The following is an 18,560-nucleotide window of genomic DNA, read 5'->3' as shown; positions in this document are numbered from 1 at the left end:
GAAATTCCTCCTCATCTCTGTTTTAAAGGATCGTCTCTTTAGACTGAGGTTGCGCCGTCCGTCTGGTTCTAGTTTTTCCTACTACTGGAAACATCCTCTCCATGTCCACTCTATCTAGGCCTCACAGTATCCTGTGAGTTTCAATAAGATCCCTCCTCATCCTTCTAAACTCCAACGAGTACAGACCCAGGGCCCTCAACTGTTCTTCAAACGACAAGCTTGCCATTCCAGGATCATTCTTGTGACCCTTTCCAAGGCCAGCACAGCCTTCCTTAGATATAGGGCCCAAAACTGCTCACAATACTCCAGTGGGGCCTTATACAGCCTTAGAAGTACACTGCTATTCTTGTATTCTAGCCCTCTCAACATAAATGCTAACATTGAATTTGCCTTCCTAACTGCCGACTGAACCTGCATGTTAACCTGAAGAAAATCTTGAACAATGACTCCCAAATCCCTTTGTGTTTCTGATTTCCTAAGCATTTTCCCATTTAGAAAATAGTTTGTACCACCATTCCTCCTTCCAAAGTGTATAACCTCAACTTTTCCACATTGTGTTCCATCTGCCACTTCTTTGCCCTCTCTCCTAACCTGTCCAAGTTCTTCTGCAGCCCCCCTGCTTCCTCAATACTACCGGTCCCTCTACATATCTTTGTATCATCTGCAAACTTAGTAACAGTGCCTTCAGTTCCTTCCTCCAAGTCGTTAATATATAGTGTGAAAAGTTGTGGTCCTAGCACACCATTGAGGTACACTATTAGTCACTGGCTGCCATCCTGAATTAGAAAACTTTATCCCCACTCTCTGCCTTCTGCCAGTCAGCCAATCCTCTATCCATGCCAGGATCTTACCCTTAACACCATGAGCTCTTAACTTATTTAATAGTTTCCTTTGCGGCACCTTGTCAAATGCCTTCTGGAAATTTAAATAGATCATGTCCACTTGTTCTCCTTTATCTAACTTCCTTGTTACCTCCTCAAAGAACAGATTTGTCACACATAACCTCCCAGTGACGATGCTGTGCTGACTCAATCCTACTTCATCATGCTCTTCCAAGTACTCTGCAATCTCATCTTTCATAATGGACTCTAAAATCTTGCTAATAATGGAAGACAGGCTAACCAGCCTATAATTTCCTGTCTGCTGCCTCCCTCCCTTAAACAGCAGTGTTACATTCGCTACTTTCTAGTTCTCTGGTACCCTCCCTGCTTCCAGTAATTCCTGAAAGATCACCACCAATGTCTCCACATTTTCCCCAGCTATCTCTTTTAGAACCCTGGGGTGTAGTCCATCCAGTCCAGGTGATTTATCCACCTTCAGATCTTTCAGTTTCCCTGGAACTTTCTCCTTAATGAAGGCCTCTACATTCATCTGTGCACCCTGACTCTCCTGGAGCTCTGGCATCCCTTTGGTGTCTTCCACCTTGAACGCTGATGCAAAGTAGCTATTCAGTTCCTCTGCCATTGCTTAGTTTCCTATTATTACTTCTCCAGTGGTCTTCTCATTTTCCAGTGGTCCAATGGCTATTTTTGCCTCTCTCTTACCTCTTATATATTTAAAAAAACTCTTCCTATCTTCTTTTATATTACTAACCAGCTTACACTCATATTTCATCTTCTCTGCCCTTATTGTTTTTTTAGTTACCCTCTGCTCACTTTTAAAGGCTTCCCAATCCTCCGGCTTCCCACTAATCCTCACCATTTTGTAGCTTTTTCTTTTGCTTTCATGCTGTCCTTGATTTCCCTCGTCAGCCATGGATGCCTTTTCCTCCCCTTAGCATGTTTCCTCCTTCTTGGGATGAATTTCTGTTGTGCTTCCCAAATAACTCTCAAAAACTTCTATTATTGCTGTTCTACTGTCTTTTCTGCTTGGCTCCCTTTCCAATCAACTCTGGCCAGCTCCTCCTTCATGTCTTTGTAGTTACCTTTATTTAATTGTAATTCCATTACATCTGATTCCAGCTTCTCCCTCTCAAACTGCAGGGTAAATTCTATCATATTGTCATCTCTGCTCCCTAAGGGTTCCTTCACCTCAAGTTCCCTAATCAAGTTTGCCTCATTACACATCACCAAATCCAGAACTACCTGTTCCCTAGTAGGCTCTGTCACAAGCTGCTCCAAAAAAAATCTCTTAGACATTCCACAAATTCCTTATCTTGGGAACCAATACTTCCCTGATTTTCTCAGTCCACCTACATGCCGAAGTCCCCCATGATTATTGTAATATTGCCTTTTTTTTATCTGCCTTTTCTATCTCTTGATTTATTTTCTGCCCCACATCCTGACCACTGCTAGGGGGCTTCCCATCAGGGTCTTTTTACCTTTGTGAGTCCTCAACTCTATCCACAGAGATTCTATGCCTCTGATCTTGTATCACTTCTTGCTAACGATTTAACTTCATTCCTTACTAACAATGCAACACTTTGTTGTCTCTCAAAATAAAGAATTGCTTTGTGATTCTTAACTCTATTAATTCCGTAAAAAATGTTTAAATGTCATATTCACTTTGGTACTTTTATGTATGATAGCCTTGTTACAGAGAATCCTCTGACAGGATTATGAAAGTTCGATATGTTTGGTATGGTTGCTCAGTACAATTTTACCAATTAACATTAAAAATGACTTGCCTCACACCACATTCTGTAGGTCATTATTCAACTTATTTAAGGATTTTATGCTAATTTGATGAGTAATCAATGGCCCATATTGGATCTACAAATTAAGTTGCCAGAATGGAATTACTTTATCTTGGTTTAAGATGTCCAGATGCCTAGATATTAACAATCTTGCCTTTATCAGCATTATGCGCTCTGCATACAGATTAAAGAATCATGGTAAGCATACAAACTCCTGAGCTCTGAGAGATGACTCTACCCTAGACTACAGCTACTGATGTAGCATTTCAGAAAATATGAGCTGACAGATGGTGCTCTAAAACAACATTCATGCTTAACCTTAAACAATATACTGAATATATTTTTTATAGAAATGCTAGTACAGTATATTAATATTTGCTCCTGAGCGCAAGAGACAAAAGGTGGATGCTGCCCACTTTAATTCCTCTTCCTCTCTCAGATCCCACACTCTAAAATGGTGTTGGTGACCATGGACTTCCATTGGATTGGTCTATGATCATGCGTGGTAAAGTAATGTGGTGGTTTGCCATTGCCTTCTGCTAATCAGGACACCCTCTGACTCTTATCACTTGCCACCTAGCATATTAGAAGGATTTGTAGGTTGACAATCAACTCATTTGGCCATATTATGAATGCACCTTGTGTGGCCTTCAAGTCATGAATTTGGACTTGAACTAAGAGATTCAGGCCCACACGTAAGGTGCTCCAACTCCATTATGAGTTTTCCCTTACACTTTAATTACAAATAGTAAGTTTTAAAGAGTTAATTCAGAAGCAAAAACTTATTTTGATATTCTGAACTGACTGCTATAAGCTTCAGCTGAAGTCCAATTTCTAAATGCATCTTTAACAACAACCATTGCCAATTGTTTATGCGCTGTAATAGAACAGAATAACACAGCTGTACCAAGTTTATGTTCTATAGGTATGCTTTAAAATATTCCAGGGATTCATGAAACAATAATAAGTTTCACTCAAAATTCTACGAAATGCTACATAGCATAACTCTGGAGAACAAATTAGTACAATAATGTTGTCAAAATAGGAATTTGCTCAATGAAAGTGAAACACTGAAGTCTTTTGAAATAATACGGCAAGATAGAACACTCAGCAAAGTACTGAGTTTGTAAGTCAACAACTGAAACCAAACATTTTTAAATAATGTATGGAGCTTCCTTTAATCGAGTTTACGAACAACAGTTATGTCTCAGGCAATATTGACTCCCAACATCATGGACACCAGAGTTACAGTATAAACGTTAATGAAAAATTTAAAAAGCTGAAAAATATTCTGGCAAATGAACTCAAAAATAATTCAGTATAGATTTGAAATATAATTTAATGGTGTTGGTTGGATGTAGCAGAGTCTACATGATCCATGATATATCCATTTTGCAACTGCATAATTTCTTAGCAACAAAATTATTGTAAAGTTAACTTGGAGTGTAGCTCAGGAATAACCCATCAACTTTCCTGCGTAATGCGTCAGTGTTTCAGGCTTCACCTGGGTACCACGGATGGAATTTTCCTATCTTGGACTCAATCCTATGACGGGGGCAGGGATGGGCAGTGATTCCCATTGCAGAGGCCTTTGGTAAATCATGCTATATCTTCCTGCCCCAACATCACTAATTAAGCATACAGAGATTCTGCACCCTCTTCAATGACGGGGTGGACGTGATGGCGCACGTCCCACCGTCATACCCGGAAGCAAATTGAAAAATGTTTGATCAGCAAGGAGGCAAGGGTTACCAGGATCAAGGGGTGAGGGGGTGGTGGGCAGTCACTAGAGTGGAGTTGAAGCCACAGCCAGATCAGCCGTGATCTAATTGAATGTTGAATGGTGGAGCAGGCTCTAAGTGCCAACTGGCCTACTCCTGTACTTTCATGCATTGATACTTCAACTAAAAACTTAAAGAATGTAAGAAACAAATTCACTCTTTGGATTCTCTCCATGTATCAAAGTCATGAGTAGAAATTACTATGATCTTATTTACTTTCTCCAGATGTCGTTCAGAGGTTCCTCAGTTCTATTAACCTATATCTCAGCAGCGCTTAGCTGGGTTGAGCCCTTTTTTAACTCAGAAGATTGGGCAAGCATCTCCAATGATTTGTAGTGTGTCCACTATTGAGGAACAAACTTCTCATCTCAATGGGACTTATCATAAAACACAAAGTGCTTCTGTTACTTGCAGCACCGCTATGATTGGACTTGTATTTCATTGCAATACAGAAATACAATGGTGCTGATTTTTAATTTGCTGGCTGGGCGTAAAACTGGTGTTGTAGATTGGCTTCGCCTTAAAAGAAATGGCATGATTTTCAGTGATATTGAAAGAAAAAAATAGGTGATTTCTTTAATAAGCAGTGAATCCACAATGTCAGTTTTATGTCCAGACGGCAGGTTCTTTAAATAGAGCTGATTGATTTGTGATTGTGACAAACACCATTGAAGAGATTCTGAAACAGTTACACTCTACATGCATTGAGCCTGATGCTACATTATGATTAGGTCCCCCCCCATCGATGTGCCCTTTATTTTTTAATTAAAAGATTAATCTGGTCGGGGATTAGCTGTTTTCAAAACCACATTGGTGTTTATTAAAGGTGTTAATTAAACCTGTTAATCCTTCTTGTTAATGTGTTAATAGAAGCGGTTCAGTTCTGGCAATCTATAGTGATTGCTTTTGCTGCTGGTTGTTCCACTCAAACAGAGATTTAAAGGTCTGGCTTATTTCCATCCTCCCTTATGTGTTTTCTCAAAGCCCACATAGCACTGACTTTGAAACAAGATGTACAAAGAAAGTACATGCACCTCCCAAAACGTCTGTAACATTTCATGATATAAGCTCTGACCAACATGAATTGTTTGCGGCTTATTCCTGAACAAAGAAATATCAACCGAGCCAGTCCATAACAAGCTCTTTGAAATCAACAGACTTTACGTGGAGACGTATTTGTTAAGAAGAATAGAGGGCATCTTACCAAGAGGTTGTCCTGCAACTATTCTGGAATTCTCCCCCGCCACTGCCGCACGTGCATTCCTTTCACTCATGTATTGTACAAATGCATATCCTTTATGCACAGAGCAGCCAACTATCTTTCCATATTTGGCAAAAATAGCTTCTATATCAGCCTTTTTCACAATGGCTGTGTTGAGATTGCCAATGAAGACTCTGGAGTTGATGGATCTGGGATCATTCTTATTGGTAACATTGCTGGTCTGTGTTTTGCCAGTCATTGTAGATTATCTTCACCTAAAAGAGAAGAAAAATAATTCAACATCTCAGAATTATTACAGCTGTTCAGCCAGGATAATGAACTTTAAATCAAAGTCACAAAGACTAAATACCTTTCCTCCTCTTGAGATCTGTAGGACTCTTTAAATTCGTTGCTTAAGATTCATCTGTGAACATCCATTATTGTCTATAGCATCTCCAACCTACTCATTTAGTTAGCAAATTAGTGCCATTCAAATTACACGCAGTTGGGACTCAGTGTAACTTTAAATAATGGATTGATATTTTGCCATTTTCTCAGTAAACACAAGGCATGTATTTTCTGAATTGAAGAAAAATGTGCTTGGAATTCACCTAATATTTCAGCTACTGTTCTAAGTTCTTCATTAATATTTTATGATTCTGTTTCCTACAAAAACATGCTACAAATAAGAACATTGGGAATTACTGACTATTATTTTTGAAACATTCTGAGGCTGGAAGTCGGACTATGAAGTTGTATCCTTAGCCCAAGATGAAGCTTGTTTCAAGATAGCAGTGGTGAGTTTGATGATCCTTGTTGTAGCAAGAGATTGGTTGCATCCATATTCAGGTCAAGGTCACAATGCAGAGGTGTTATGAATAGCATACAAGGTAGCAATTATCTCCTTGGAGCACTAAAATCAGAGGACATATCCTACACTTGAATGGTGGTGAATTGAAATTGGATCTCCAGAAACAAGAGCCATGAAAAGAGGCAGTGGGAAGTGTAGGATGGGGTGCTGCTTATAGGGGGTCAGATTTGTCTTGGGGAACTCTGTAAGGATTAACTACAAGGCACCGACTAAATTTTCTGCAGGTTTCCCACACAACAGCCTTCTATTGAGTGCCAAAGACCATAGTCAGGGAGGGAGATCACACGGTGGACTAGCCATGGTAAATGCACAGGTTTATGCGGTGGGGGGAGAGGGCAGTTGGCATGGGTAAAATGCTTTTTCAGAGATTTGTGCAGACTCATTGGGCCAAATGGTCCCCTTCTGCATGATAGGGATTCTATGGCTCAATGGAGGAATTGTGGAAGTGGTGTGGGGAGCAGAGTGTGGGTGGGTTGGGGGCTTGGGTGAGGGGCTGGGCGTGAGGGAAATCACAGTGCACAATGTGATGATATTTGTATAACTGATATGGATATATTATATATATATAGTTTTATTGTGTTTGAGGGGAATGTCTAAAAATTCAGCTTTATGTTTCAGGTAGTTGGTATGTTTGGAGGGTATGCAGCTCACATGCTGGGGGAGCAGAATAATCACTCATTTAGCCTTGCAGGTGATTATGTTAAGTTGTTAATGGTCTTTTGTCTACTTAAGTTCCCCTGGGATTTTCAATTAAAGAGATTGACAGGGTCATGGATTGATATAGTTATGCGCAGTCCTGGGTCTTTGGCAAGAAATAAGCATGTGCAGAAAACAGTCTGAGTTTTATAGCTAAAGCCTAGTTGAAGTTAAAAGGATTTTGCAGGTTTCTGGAACTCTATCTCTCTCTCTGACATGAATGATTGCTGTGAAATACAGGGGTATATCACAGTGATCACTGTGAAACATCCTGTCTTCACATTAATGCCAAAATAGCAAATAATCTAGTATATGACACACCCTAACAATGGACTTTGGCCTTTTCTTGGCTAACAATTTCTATATTCTTATGTTCTTTCATTCTACTCCAGTAAGGACCATACAGATGGTTGTGTTCAAAAGAAAGCATTGTGAAAACCCCTGGACAGCCAGGTACTGAACCATATCACTTTGTGCTGCTATCTACATTTCATGTTCACATGTAAGAAAATAAAATCTCTTTCAGGACATTTAGGGCACAATATAAGTGGGAGCCTGAAGAGAAACATGGATCCGCAATCAATGACCCTCTAAGCTCTGAGAAAGCCAGTAGTTCTGTAGAATTTTGTTGCCCACTCATAATTGACCTTCTTACTAATCTGCAAGGATCATAATTAATATAATGGCCTGGAAGAAGCCTGACTTTGACAGTCATTGGTACTGCCAAATAGGTGTTCTGAGTGTGGAGGTCTTCTTGAAAAAGGTCATTTCACTGCTGATGTGATTTATGTATGTAGGCTGTATGTCCCAACGACTGGTAGCTTGTATTAAACAGCACATATCTTTGGTCGTTTGTAATTGTAAAGAACTGACTGTACCCCACCAACCTGTACTTTCAAAACTCAAAACAACACGGGCGCAAAATCACATGAGAGTGAGATAATGAGAAGCCCATCAATAACCTCAACGCCCCCCCTTCTCCACCAAGGCCACTGCCATTGACTAACATGCAGGAAGGTCAGGAAGATCATTTCCATTGATTTAAATATAATGAGCAGGCTTTCCCACAGCCCTGCCTTATCAGCTTTACAGCAGGGTCCACACACCTCTATTTTTCTTGGCACAGAATGCTACACAATGTGGAAAGAAAAGCCGGTCATTCGGTTCGTGAGCTACACGCCGGCTTTCTCTTCTCAACCAGTGCTCTGTGCAGAAAATGGGAAATTCTGCCCATAGTAGGTGTGATTCTGAGAATGGACAATACTTTCTAAACATGCTGACCGTGCTAAGAATTACAGTGTAAACCAATTATCCATTGGGTTCTCAGTGAGCGTAGAAGCCACAAATAATCACACACAGGGTCCAGTCCTTTGCCGACAGAAGGATCATATCCAGACACTGTGCTTTCTTTTCTAAACAAAAACTTGGGAAACAGCCAATCCTTTGCTTTTTTCCCCATGGCAATGCTTTGATCAATCAAAATCGATCTACCTAGTTTGAATTTGAACAAAAGCTTGGCAGTTAACTGTTGCCTGTTGCATTTGCCATGGCAACACCTCTACCATTCAGACTTCACTTGCCAACCAATCAGCACTCTCTTCTCATGAATTGCTGTTTTTTTACTGTTGGTATTCTTGGATTTGATCTGATGAATGCAAAACTGCGGAGACAATAGGCAGGATTTTTTGGCCGCGCCCACCCCAAAACTGGAAAATCCCACCTGAGGTCAGCAGATATTTGCATGGTATGCCCCCTACCTGCTACAATTCCTGTGGCAGGTGAAAAGGGAAAATTTCCCCAAACATATCTCCTTTTTTTCAGCGATACTTGTATTATCTTAATACAAGTCACTGCCTCCTAAGGACCTTCAGTACTGACATTAACGATGTTGTTACAGTAGACTCTTGTTGAGAAGTAGAATGCAACAGTACATGGTATGAGGTATTTGTATTATAAGCAGGTCTTCCTGCTCTCTGTCCTCTGCCAAATTCAGTTCCAGTGGAGCACTGAATATAGCTCTCATACTGGCAAGAAGTCTAGTATATGAAATCGACTTTAAAGACAAACTCAATTTTTCTTCTTGACGCAAACTTCAGCTCTCTGCTCCATCTCTGCGCAATGATCACATCTCACCAGTGCAGTATTCCTGTGTGTGACGAGAAGTGTCTGATCTGCCACACAAAATGCTATAACCACATGAATATTGCACATGGACACACACTAATCTTCTCACAGCAATGTTGCTGTTGCAAAATGAGCAGCAAGCAAGTGCTGACATTGCTGGCCAGTGTTGTTCAATTACCATCAACATAAAAGTATTATGCTAATGTTACAAAACACAAAAAAACATGAAAACTATAAAAGCGATAGTTAAAGTGAGATAACTTGGACAAAAAACTTAAAGAGAAAGGAACAAGGTGCACGCGCAATACACTTAGCACTCGGACTGAGGTTTACTTTTTTCAGCTCTCTGGCTATTTTACAAAGGACTAAAAGATTATGATGACCATATTTCTCTTCTGCCAAACCAGAAGATGAACAGAGTTTAGAGGAGTCACTATAGCCATAAAACTCTCAACATGATCAGCAGTAAAATTTGCTGTTTTCAATTTGACAAAAGTCATATATAATGTGTGTGCAATTATATATATATATATATATATATTTAGAGGGAGAGAAAGAAACAACCCAATTCCCAACATTGACAATTCTCACAATGTCATAGTGATTTCATGTATTCATGACAGGCAGAGTATTTTTTTGCCATCTGAGTTTGCATGATTATTAAAGTACTGAATCTAGTTGTGACTTTCCCTGGAATTCATTTTAATGAAAATATTCATTCGCAGCTCCATTTCCAGCTGCCTCATCCCCAGATGACTCCCAGAAGCTTTAAGATGAACTCATTGATCAATCTGCACTTTAATAACTTTGCTACGAACCTTAAAATTTCATGACACGCTGCTTTCATCTATCCTTCCCAAACCATTTCAGCTCAGATATTTATACACACACACATATACGTAATATACATACATATACATATGGCATACAAGAATTTTTTCCCTTTTCGTATCAGTTGCATTTTTTAATGTGCTTTTCATCAGCTGATTATCCAACACAAAAAGAAAAAACGCTGCCGTGTTTACAAATTCTCAAAACAAGATTTAAAGAAATCCAGAGATGTATGATGGGACAATGATTATCCCACCCCCACCTTCAAACTATCACCACACACATCATGAATATGATATCCAAATGGTTAAAGCTTCTAGTGTGCCTGGATAAGATGTTCTTTCTGAAGGTTAATGCAGACTTGATGGACCGAATGGTCTCCTTCTCTACTATTTAGGGATTCTATGATTGTAAGATACTTTATGGATAATTAGACGACATTTAAATAACTGATATAAATAAGTACCAAATGTAATTACATTAACTAAAGTATCAAATGGAACTGAGTACACATGTAGCTGCAATGTAATTTTAGCACATGCTTAACTTTTGCAGACTGATAGTACAGACATGTCACTTCACTCTGTACTTGATAAATACTATAGTTAAAAATTTTGATATATAATATTTCTTATTAAATTTGGGTAAATGAGGCAAATATATTTTTATTAAATAGAAAAGACCTGCAAGGAAAGCACAAATATGTTTTAGCAGTTAGCAACTCGATGATCCAATGCAATATAGCAGCATTTGGCCAAGTGTGGCGTCAAGCAGCCTCAGTAAAATTAAAGTTAATGGGAATCAGAGGGAAAATACTTCAGTAGTTAGAGTCATACCATGAACAAAGGAAGATGGTCATGGTTGTTGGAACCAGTTATCCCAATCCTAGGCTATCACTGCAGGAGTTCTTCATGGTGCTGTCCTAGGCATAATGATCTTTAGTAGCTTCATTAATGACCTTCCCTCTAACATGAAGAAAGTTGGTGGCGTAGCATATTGTCAAAGAACTAGATACCCAGAGTAATTTTCTGGAGACCAGTGTTCGAATCCCACCATTGTAGATGGGGGAATTTGAATTCTATCTGGAATTTTTAAAAAAATTGTCGATTGTAAAAGCCTAACTGGTTCACAATACCTCTTTATAGAACCATAGAGCCCTACAGTGCAGGAAGAGGCCCTTTGGCCCATCAGGTCTGCACCGACCACAATCCCATATCCCTACATATTTTACCCGCTAATCCCTCTAACCTATGCATCTCAGAACACTAAGGCCCAATTTTAGCATGGCCAATCAACCTAACCTGCACATCTTTAGACTGTGGGAAGAAACCAGAGCACCTGGAAGAAACCCATGCAGACACAAGGAGAATGTGCAAACTCCACGCAGACAGTGACCCCAGCCGGGAATTGAACCTAGGTCCCTGGAGCTGTGAAGCAGCAGTACTAACCACTGTGCTACCATGCCACTGCATGGTAGAGAAGGAAACCCACCATCCTCACCTGCTGGGCTTAGATGTGACTCTGGACCCAATGTGCTTAACTCTTAAGTGGTTTTTGAAATGGCTAAGCACTCAGTTCTATCAGACTGACACAAAGTCAAAGTCTTCCATCCCAGAGACATGTGGTTTCCCTCTGCAATATAATGGCCTTGAGAAACCAGTAGTCTGCATTTTTGAGATTGGAAGCTGTCAACAATTGATGTTAGTCAACTCCTGCTCATCCATCACCATCACCCAAGAATCTTACCTGGACCCCACAAAGGGTATGTTGCAAAATCTAACAATTCAGCTTAGACAACGATACAGAGGGACCTTCTCATAGAATTAAGGAAAGTTGGAATTCGAGTCACAGTCTTATTCCCTGTTTATGTTGGGGTAGCGATGTGTTCAAGAGTTAAAGAGCAGTTATTGATTATGTCAATAGCTGTACATGTTGGAATCTTAAAAATGGATTCTTATCTCAATGTCCAGTGCATATTTGGTATTCACAGTTAAGAAAGGAGTACAAATCAGCCACTTTTAATAACCCTGAGCTACAGACGATTTTTGAATCAGTCCCAGGCATGTTAGTGACCAACAAGCATGACTGCAGAAGGATGACCAGACTGAAAGAGACTAACACAATGATACACACTCCCGTGAAACAGTAATCTTATCCAGGAGAAGACAAAGAGTTTCCTGATATCTTGGCAGACTCAGGGACGCAGAGAGCACAGAGAGGAGAAGATTGCTGTTAGAAAATGGACAAGGCAGTATGATGTCCCGCTGTAGAGATAGCTACATTCATCTGTTCACTCTCTGGGATTAGTAAACCACTCTCATTTGTCACGGGTTGCATGCTATCCTTGCCTGTATAATTAATGGATCATATCTAAATTGTTTGTTCTTAATAAAGTACCTTAAAATCACTGAGTTCTTGACCAATTCTTTGATTAATTAGTGACTCCCCAACCTTAAATCTTACAGACTGCAGCAACTTAAGAGGCCAGCTCACCATCAGCGTCTCAAGGGCAATTAGGGATTGACAATAAATGCTGGTCTTGTCGCTGACTCCCACATCCCGTGAAGGAATAAACAACGTTGGTTGTGTTTGGAACGTACCTACAAATTGCTGTTGTTGTGATTTGCTGAGAATAAGAAAGGTTTATTCACAATTGTGTTTTTTTTAGGTCTATTAGCAAAAATCACATGTACAGTGGGTCAGTCAATGAAAAGAACGAAGTACTAATTGTTTTAATTAGATGTGATCTGCATTTAGGAAATATGAGCACTTGCAATAACATAGACATCCAAAACCAGATGTTTATTCACCAGAATTTCTGCAGAACTAAACATTTTAATAATTAAAATGTATGATCCACTTCAGGTATTGATGGTGAAAGGGCATACAAATTATGTGAGAGGCGTAGCGCATGGCACATAGGGGGAGACAGTTAAAGGATTAAGTAAGCCACTGTGGGCTCAGACATGCCAGAGTTGCATGTAGCACCCTCAACATGCATCGCTTAAAGAGCCAAAGGGCCATCATGATCTCAATGGTATGTCAATTTTGCAGCTGTCAAAACAATCAATCCTTCTGCAAGAGCATTACTTGGTAGGACTGGAAATTTAGGTATCACACATTTGAAATAAAGCAAAGCAGTAGTCAACGCATGGCAAGTCAAGTTATCAATATTCACACAGTGCATTTCAGAGAAAAATACTTCTTGTGTTTGATTTGAATATTGTTAATTGCAATGTAGAAACTCAATGCAAAATGGTCAAGTTGCAAATGATACCAAACTGCACTGGACAAATGAATTCAGAAATTAAAAAAAGACTATTTTGTCCAATTCTTTCTGTAATTATATATATGCAACATAGAATAACAACCTGTATTAAATTGGATCTTGTAAGTACACAGGAGGCAAGAATTTAATGAGCGTAGGTATCTTGGAGAGTTGTGAGGTTGGAAGAGACTGCAGGGAAAGGAAAGGGCAAGTCCTTGGAAGGATTTGAAAACAAGGTTGAGAATGTTAAAATCAAGGCATTTCTTATGCAGAAGCCAATAAAGGTCAGTGAGCAGAGAGTTAATAGGGGCATGGAATAAATTGCGAATGAAGACATGAGCAGCAAAAGTTTGGACAACCTCAAGTTTACAGAAAGTAGAATGGAAGAACAGTCAGTTATGGAGGTACTAAAAGGGAGACTTAGAGATGGCATGAATGGGAGTTTGGAAATGCATCTCACAACTAAATGGGGCACCAAAGTTGGAAACAGATTGGTTTAATTCTAGACTGCTTCCAGGGAGATGGATTGAGTTGCTGGTTAAGGAACTGAGTTTGCAGTAGGGACCAATAACAAAGGCTTCAGTCTACTGCACACAGGAAGCAATGGACAGCACACAAAGGAACTGAAAGATCTAAGAATAAAGCTGAAGGAGACCTAAGAATCTTGGTAGAATATGTCTCAAAATCTAATTGCAATACAACCAACCAAACTTTAGGTGCTTAACATGGACTTATAGTTGCAATATGCTGGACAGGGAGGGCAAGATCATTTCAATCCAAGTTCTCCATCTTATTGGTACAGGCAGAGTCATAGGTGAAGAGGTTGTATGCGCAAATAAAGGGTTTAATGCCTGTTTGAGATCCCCCCTACTGAAATATTGGGTTGTCCTGAGGTACCCGAAATAACCATGTTGAAGCAAACCAGTTTAAGAGGCAGTCCTTAAGGAGACAGTGCAGGTTGAAAACAATAAAGTAAGATTTTAAAATATACTTAATTTAAAGTAATCTAACGTTGATAGCGATGAAGGAGGTTGGGAGAAATGTCATTGTCCAGAGAATAATTAAAATGCTTTACCACAGGAAATTATTAAGGCAGAGGCTCTTGGATCTTTTAAGGAATATTTTAACATATAGTTGAAGATCAAGATACAAGACTTGGGCAGAGGGTTTGAAAACTGAAGAGATTTTGGATGACTCCAACATTGAGTTACCATGGGAATGATGGTCCAAATGGTGTTGTATCATCATGTAAACGATGATAGCTTCTGTTGGGTATAAATGATATGGAAATGCCGGCATTGGATGGAAGTGGGCACAGTAAGAAGTCTCACAACACCAGGTTAAAGTCCAACAGGTTTATTTAGAATCGCGAGCTTTTGGAGCACTGCTCCTTCATGAGGTGTGTGGAGATCTAGGTTTCACAAATATGGCATATATGGACAAAGACAAAATTGCAAGATTGTGTCCAAGAGTCCATCCATTGTCTTGTAATTATGTCTTTTTCTATATATGCCATGTTTGTGAAACCTACCTCTCCACTCTCCTGATGAAGGAACGGCGCTCCGAAAGCTTGTGATTCCAAATTAACCTATTGGACTTTAACCTGGTGTTGTGAGACTTGTTGGGTAAAAAGAGTGTGCAGTGGTTGGAAATGCCAGAGTAACTTGTGAATGTCCCTAACAAACATCTGTGAAGGTAGAATATATTAAGGTGCAAATATCATTGACCCCATTTAAAATTGGGTTCTTATTTTTACAACAACCTGTTGGCAATCCACTCAACTTTCTCCCTCTCATTTGCCCTAGGAGTTAGATGTGGTTCTGGAAAATTAATATTGAAACTGTCCCAGGCCAGTTAGTCCCTTAGGCCTATCCCCCATTCAATTTAACATGATTTTATGTTGAGGGGTGGTCATGTTAAATACAAACAATGGCAAGCACATTGCCTTCCCACCCCTGATGTGTTCCCCCTTAACCCAGTAGGTGGGCAGGCACCAAAATCAGCAAACCGGTCACCATTTTTAAATACATAATTAAGGGTCAATTCTTTTAAAGTAATGGGGTGCTACAGTGGCATGGTGGCTCTGCTGCCTCAAAGCTCTAGGAACCTGGGTACGATTCTAGGCTTGGGTCACTATCTGAGTGGAATGTGCACATTCTCCCCATGTCTGTGTGGGTTTCTTCCAGGTGCTCCGGTTTCCTCCCACAATCCAAAGATGCACAGGTTAGGTTGATTGGCCATGTTAAGCTGCCCCTTTGTATCCCAGGATAGATAAGTTAAAGGACAAATATGTGGGATTACAGGGATAGTGTCTGGGTAGAATTGTTGTTGGTGCAGACTAGGTGGGTGGAATGGCCTTTTTCTGCACTGTAGGGCTTCTGTGATTCTTTGACCCTGTTAACAAGCCAATTGACTTGTAAATTATGCTGTCCATGCCATAATATATGTGTTATGGACAGGAAGTTGGGAGTGGCAGGACATTTAAAAAAAATTGCAAAGGTGGGAAAGAATGGGGGGGCATGTTATTTGGGGAGGGGGGAATGCCCTTTGTGCAATACCCCCAAATATATTACCCACCCCTCCTCACCACCATCACTCTGTTCCTCCCAAAGTTTCCTGCATATGAAACCAAAATCCAGCTTGGATCTTAGAAAATAGAATATTACAGCGCAGTACAGGCCCTTCAGCCCTCGATGTTGCACCAACCTGTGAAACCAATCTAAAGCCCATTTAACCTACACTATTCCAATATCATCCACATATGTTTATCCAATGACCATTTAAATGCCCTTAATGTTGGCGAGTCCACTACTGTTGCAGGCAGGACATTCCATGTCCTTACTACTCTCTGAGTAAAGAACCTACCTCTGACATTTGTCCTATATCTATCAACCCTCAATTTAAAGCTATGTCCCCTCGTGCTAGCCATCACCATCCCAGGAAAAAGGCTTTCACTGTCCACCCTATCTAATCCTCTGATCATCTTATATGCCTCTATTAAGTCACCTCTTAACCTTCTTCTCTCTACTGAAAACAGCCTCAAGACCCTCAGCCTTTCCTCGTAAGACCGTCCCACCATACCAGGCAACATCCTGGTAAATCTCCTCTGCACCCTTTCCAATGCTTCCACAGCCTTCCTATAATGCGGCAACCAGAACTGTAAGCAATACTTCAAGTGCGGCCGCACCAGAGTTTTGTACAGCTGCAACATGACTTCATGGCTCCGAAACTCAATCCCTCTACCAACAAAAGCTAACACACCGTATGCCTTCTTAACAACAGTATCAACTTGGGTGCCAACTTTCAGGGATCTATGCACATGGACACCGAGATCTCTCTGCTCATCCACACTACCAAGTATCTTACCATTAGCCCAATACTCTGTATTCCTGTTACTCCTTCCAAAGTGAATCACTTCACTCTTTTCCGCATTAAGCTCCATTTGCCACCTCTCAGCCCAGCTCTGCAGCTTATCTATGTCCCTCTGTAGCCTGCAACATCCTTCCGCACTGTCCACAACTCCACCGACTTTAGTGTCATCCGCAAATTTACTAATATGTGGGATTACGGGGATAGCGCCTGGGTAGAGTTGTTGTTGGTGCAGACTTCCACACCCTCATCCAGGTCATTTATAAAAATGACAAACAGCAGTGGCCCCAAAACAGATCCTTACGGTACACCACTAGTAACTGAACTCCAGGATGAACATTTTCCATCAACCATCACTCTCTGTCTTCTTATAGCCAGTCAATTTCTGCTCCAAACCACTAAATCACCCTCAATCCCATGCCTCAATCCTCAATTAGTGACTTTGATATACATATTTGAGATGTAAATCCTGACAGGGTTAATAAAACGCCAAATAAATCTTCAATGATAGACAGAATTTTCTCCAGAATGTGAAGTGAAACTACAAGGTTCTTGATCATCTGCAAAGAGGCTAATGCAGTGCCCATATTTTAAAACAGATGACAAAACTGACATCTGTGACCACAGATCCACTAATCTTACTTTAATCCCATGCAAAATGTCCGTGCGGGGTTTCGGTACAATAATAGCGAAGAAAACACTAATTTCAGATTAGGTTTGCAGGAATGTAAAAAAAAGTTTTACTTTAAAATCTCAATCAGTGTGAGCACTGATTCAATTCCTCTCCCACTCAATGCGGGTTTGAGTAATTAGAAAGCGTGGGAAGCCTCACAAAGGCAAAGTAATTAACAATTTTGATATATACTTTCGCTAGGTTGTCACTCAGTGCAACCATGCTGGATAAGGATGTCAAGTAGCATCTTTCCGAGGGACCAGAGATTGCTGCGAGAATGAGCCCAATTGATGTTTTTCGTAGCGATTGATTCAATTCTGTCTGACTGAAAAGGTGACCATTGGGACCATATACTACTTGTAATTTAATTTCTTTCAAGTTAGACAAGCATACTGTACGTCCCTACTCCAAAGCCAAAACAACTTAAAAATTCTTAGCCTGTCGAAAATCAATAATAAATTTGTTATTTGTACAGCAGCACCATTTCCTCTATGTGCATTGCAAAAAGCAACTTTCCACCCTTTTCAGCTGCTTGGAAATCAGAAATTCAATTGGAATTGCTAACTTTCCCAGACAACACTATTATTTCTGCTGCAGAAAGGCAGTGTTTGTTCGACATGCTGTCAATTGTGACAGATCGGTTTCCCACAGCTATATTTGAATGATGCAAAACAGATTTGCAGGGTTAAAAAAAAATTATTTGGAAACACTGCGTGCAAATCTGCTAAGATGCAACTCTGATTCGCGCTCCCTATCACTAGAGGCCTGCTTTAACCCAGTAAGGCACCTAGTGAATGCCTTCAATTCAGACAACAGGCTTTTGAGCTGACAAGCTCATGCAGGTATCACTACATGCTGGCCGTTAAGTATCCAGACTGTCAATGAAACTGAATTTGAGCTCCACCATTGACAGGTACCAATAGATCTCCTAGCTGGAGAGGAATTAGACTCTACTTGGAGGTTTGATTTATTTAGTGCAAGGCTTTTTGCAGCTTTACAATTGATTTACCAATTCATGCAGTGCAAAATAAAATTTCTAAAAATGGCTAATCACTGTAGAATTACATTTAGAATGCACTGCTTAAATATTTAAAGTTGTGTCTGTAAATAC

The 18,560-nt window shown here is 40.1% G+C and overlaps 1 protein-coding gene across 2 annotated transcripts in view; it reads right to left on the bottom strand.

Moving 5' to 3' along the window:
• Positions 1-18,560, bottom strand: part of ralylb (RALY RNA binding protein like b) — an 876,105-nt gene that overhangs the window by 452,723 nt on the left and 404,822 nt on the right. For both annotated transcript variants that reach the window (XR_013887728.1, XM_080194340.1), the window contains exon 4: positions 5,621-5,892. Coding sequence is in view for 1 of the 2 variants with exons in the window: in XM_080194340.1 (XP_080050466.1) it covers positions 5,621-5,876 (256 nt within the window). In the remaining variant the exon portion in view is untranslated. The remainder of the gene's footprint in view (positions 1-5,620; positions 5,893-18,560) is intronic.

Source organism: Carcharhinus amblyrhynchos, chromosome 8 (genome assembly GCF_965287045.1).
Source record: "Carcharhinus amblyrhynchos chromosome 8, sCarAmb.v2.hapA, whole genome shotgun sequence".
In the NCBI taxonomy this organism is placed as follows: Eukaryota; Metazoa; Chordata; class Chondrichthyes; order Carcharhiniformes; family Carcharhinidae; genus Carcharhinus; species Carcharhinus amblyrhynchos.
This window is presented reverse-complemented; position numbering and strand designations above follow the sequence as displayed.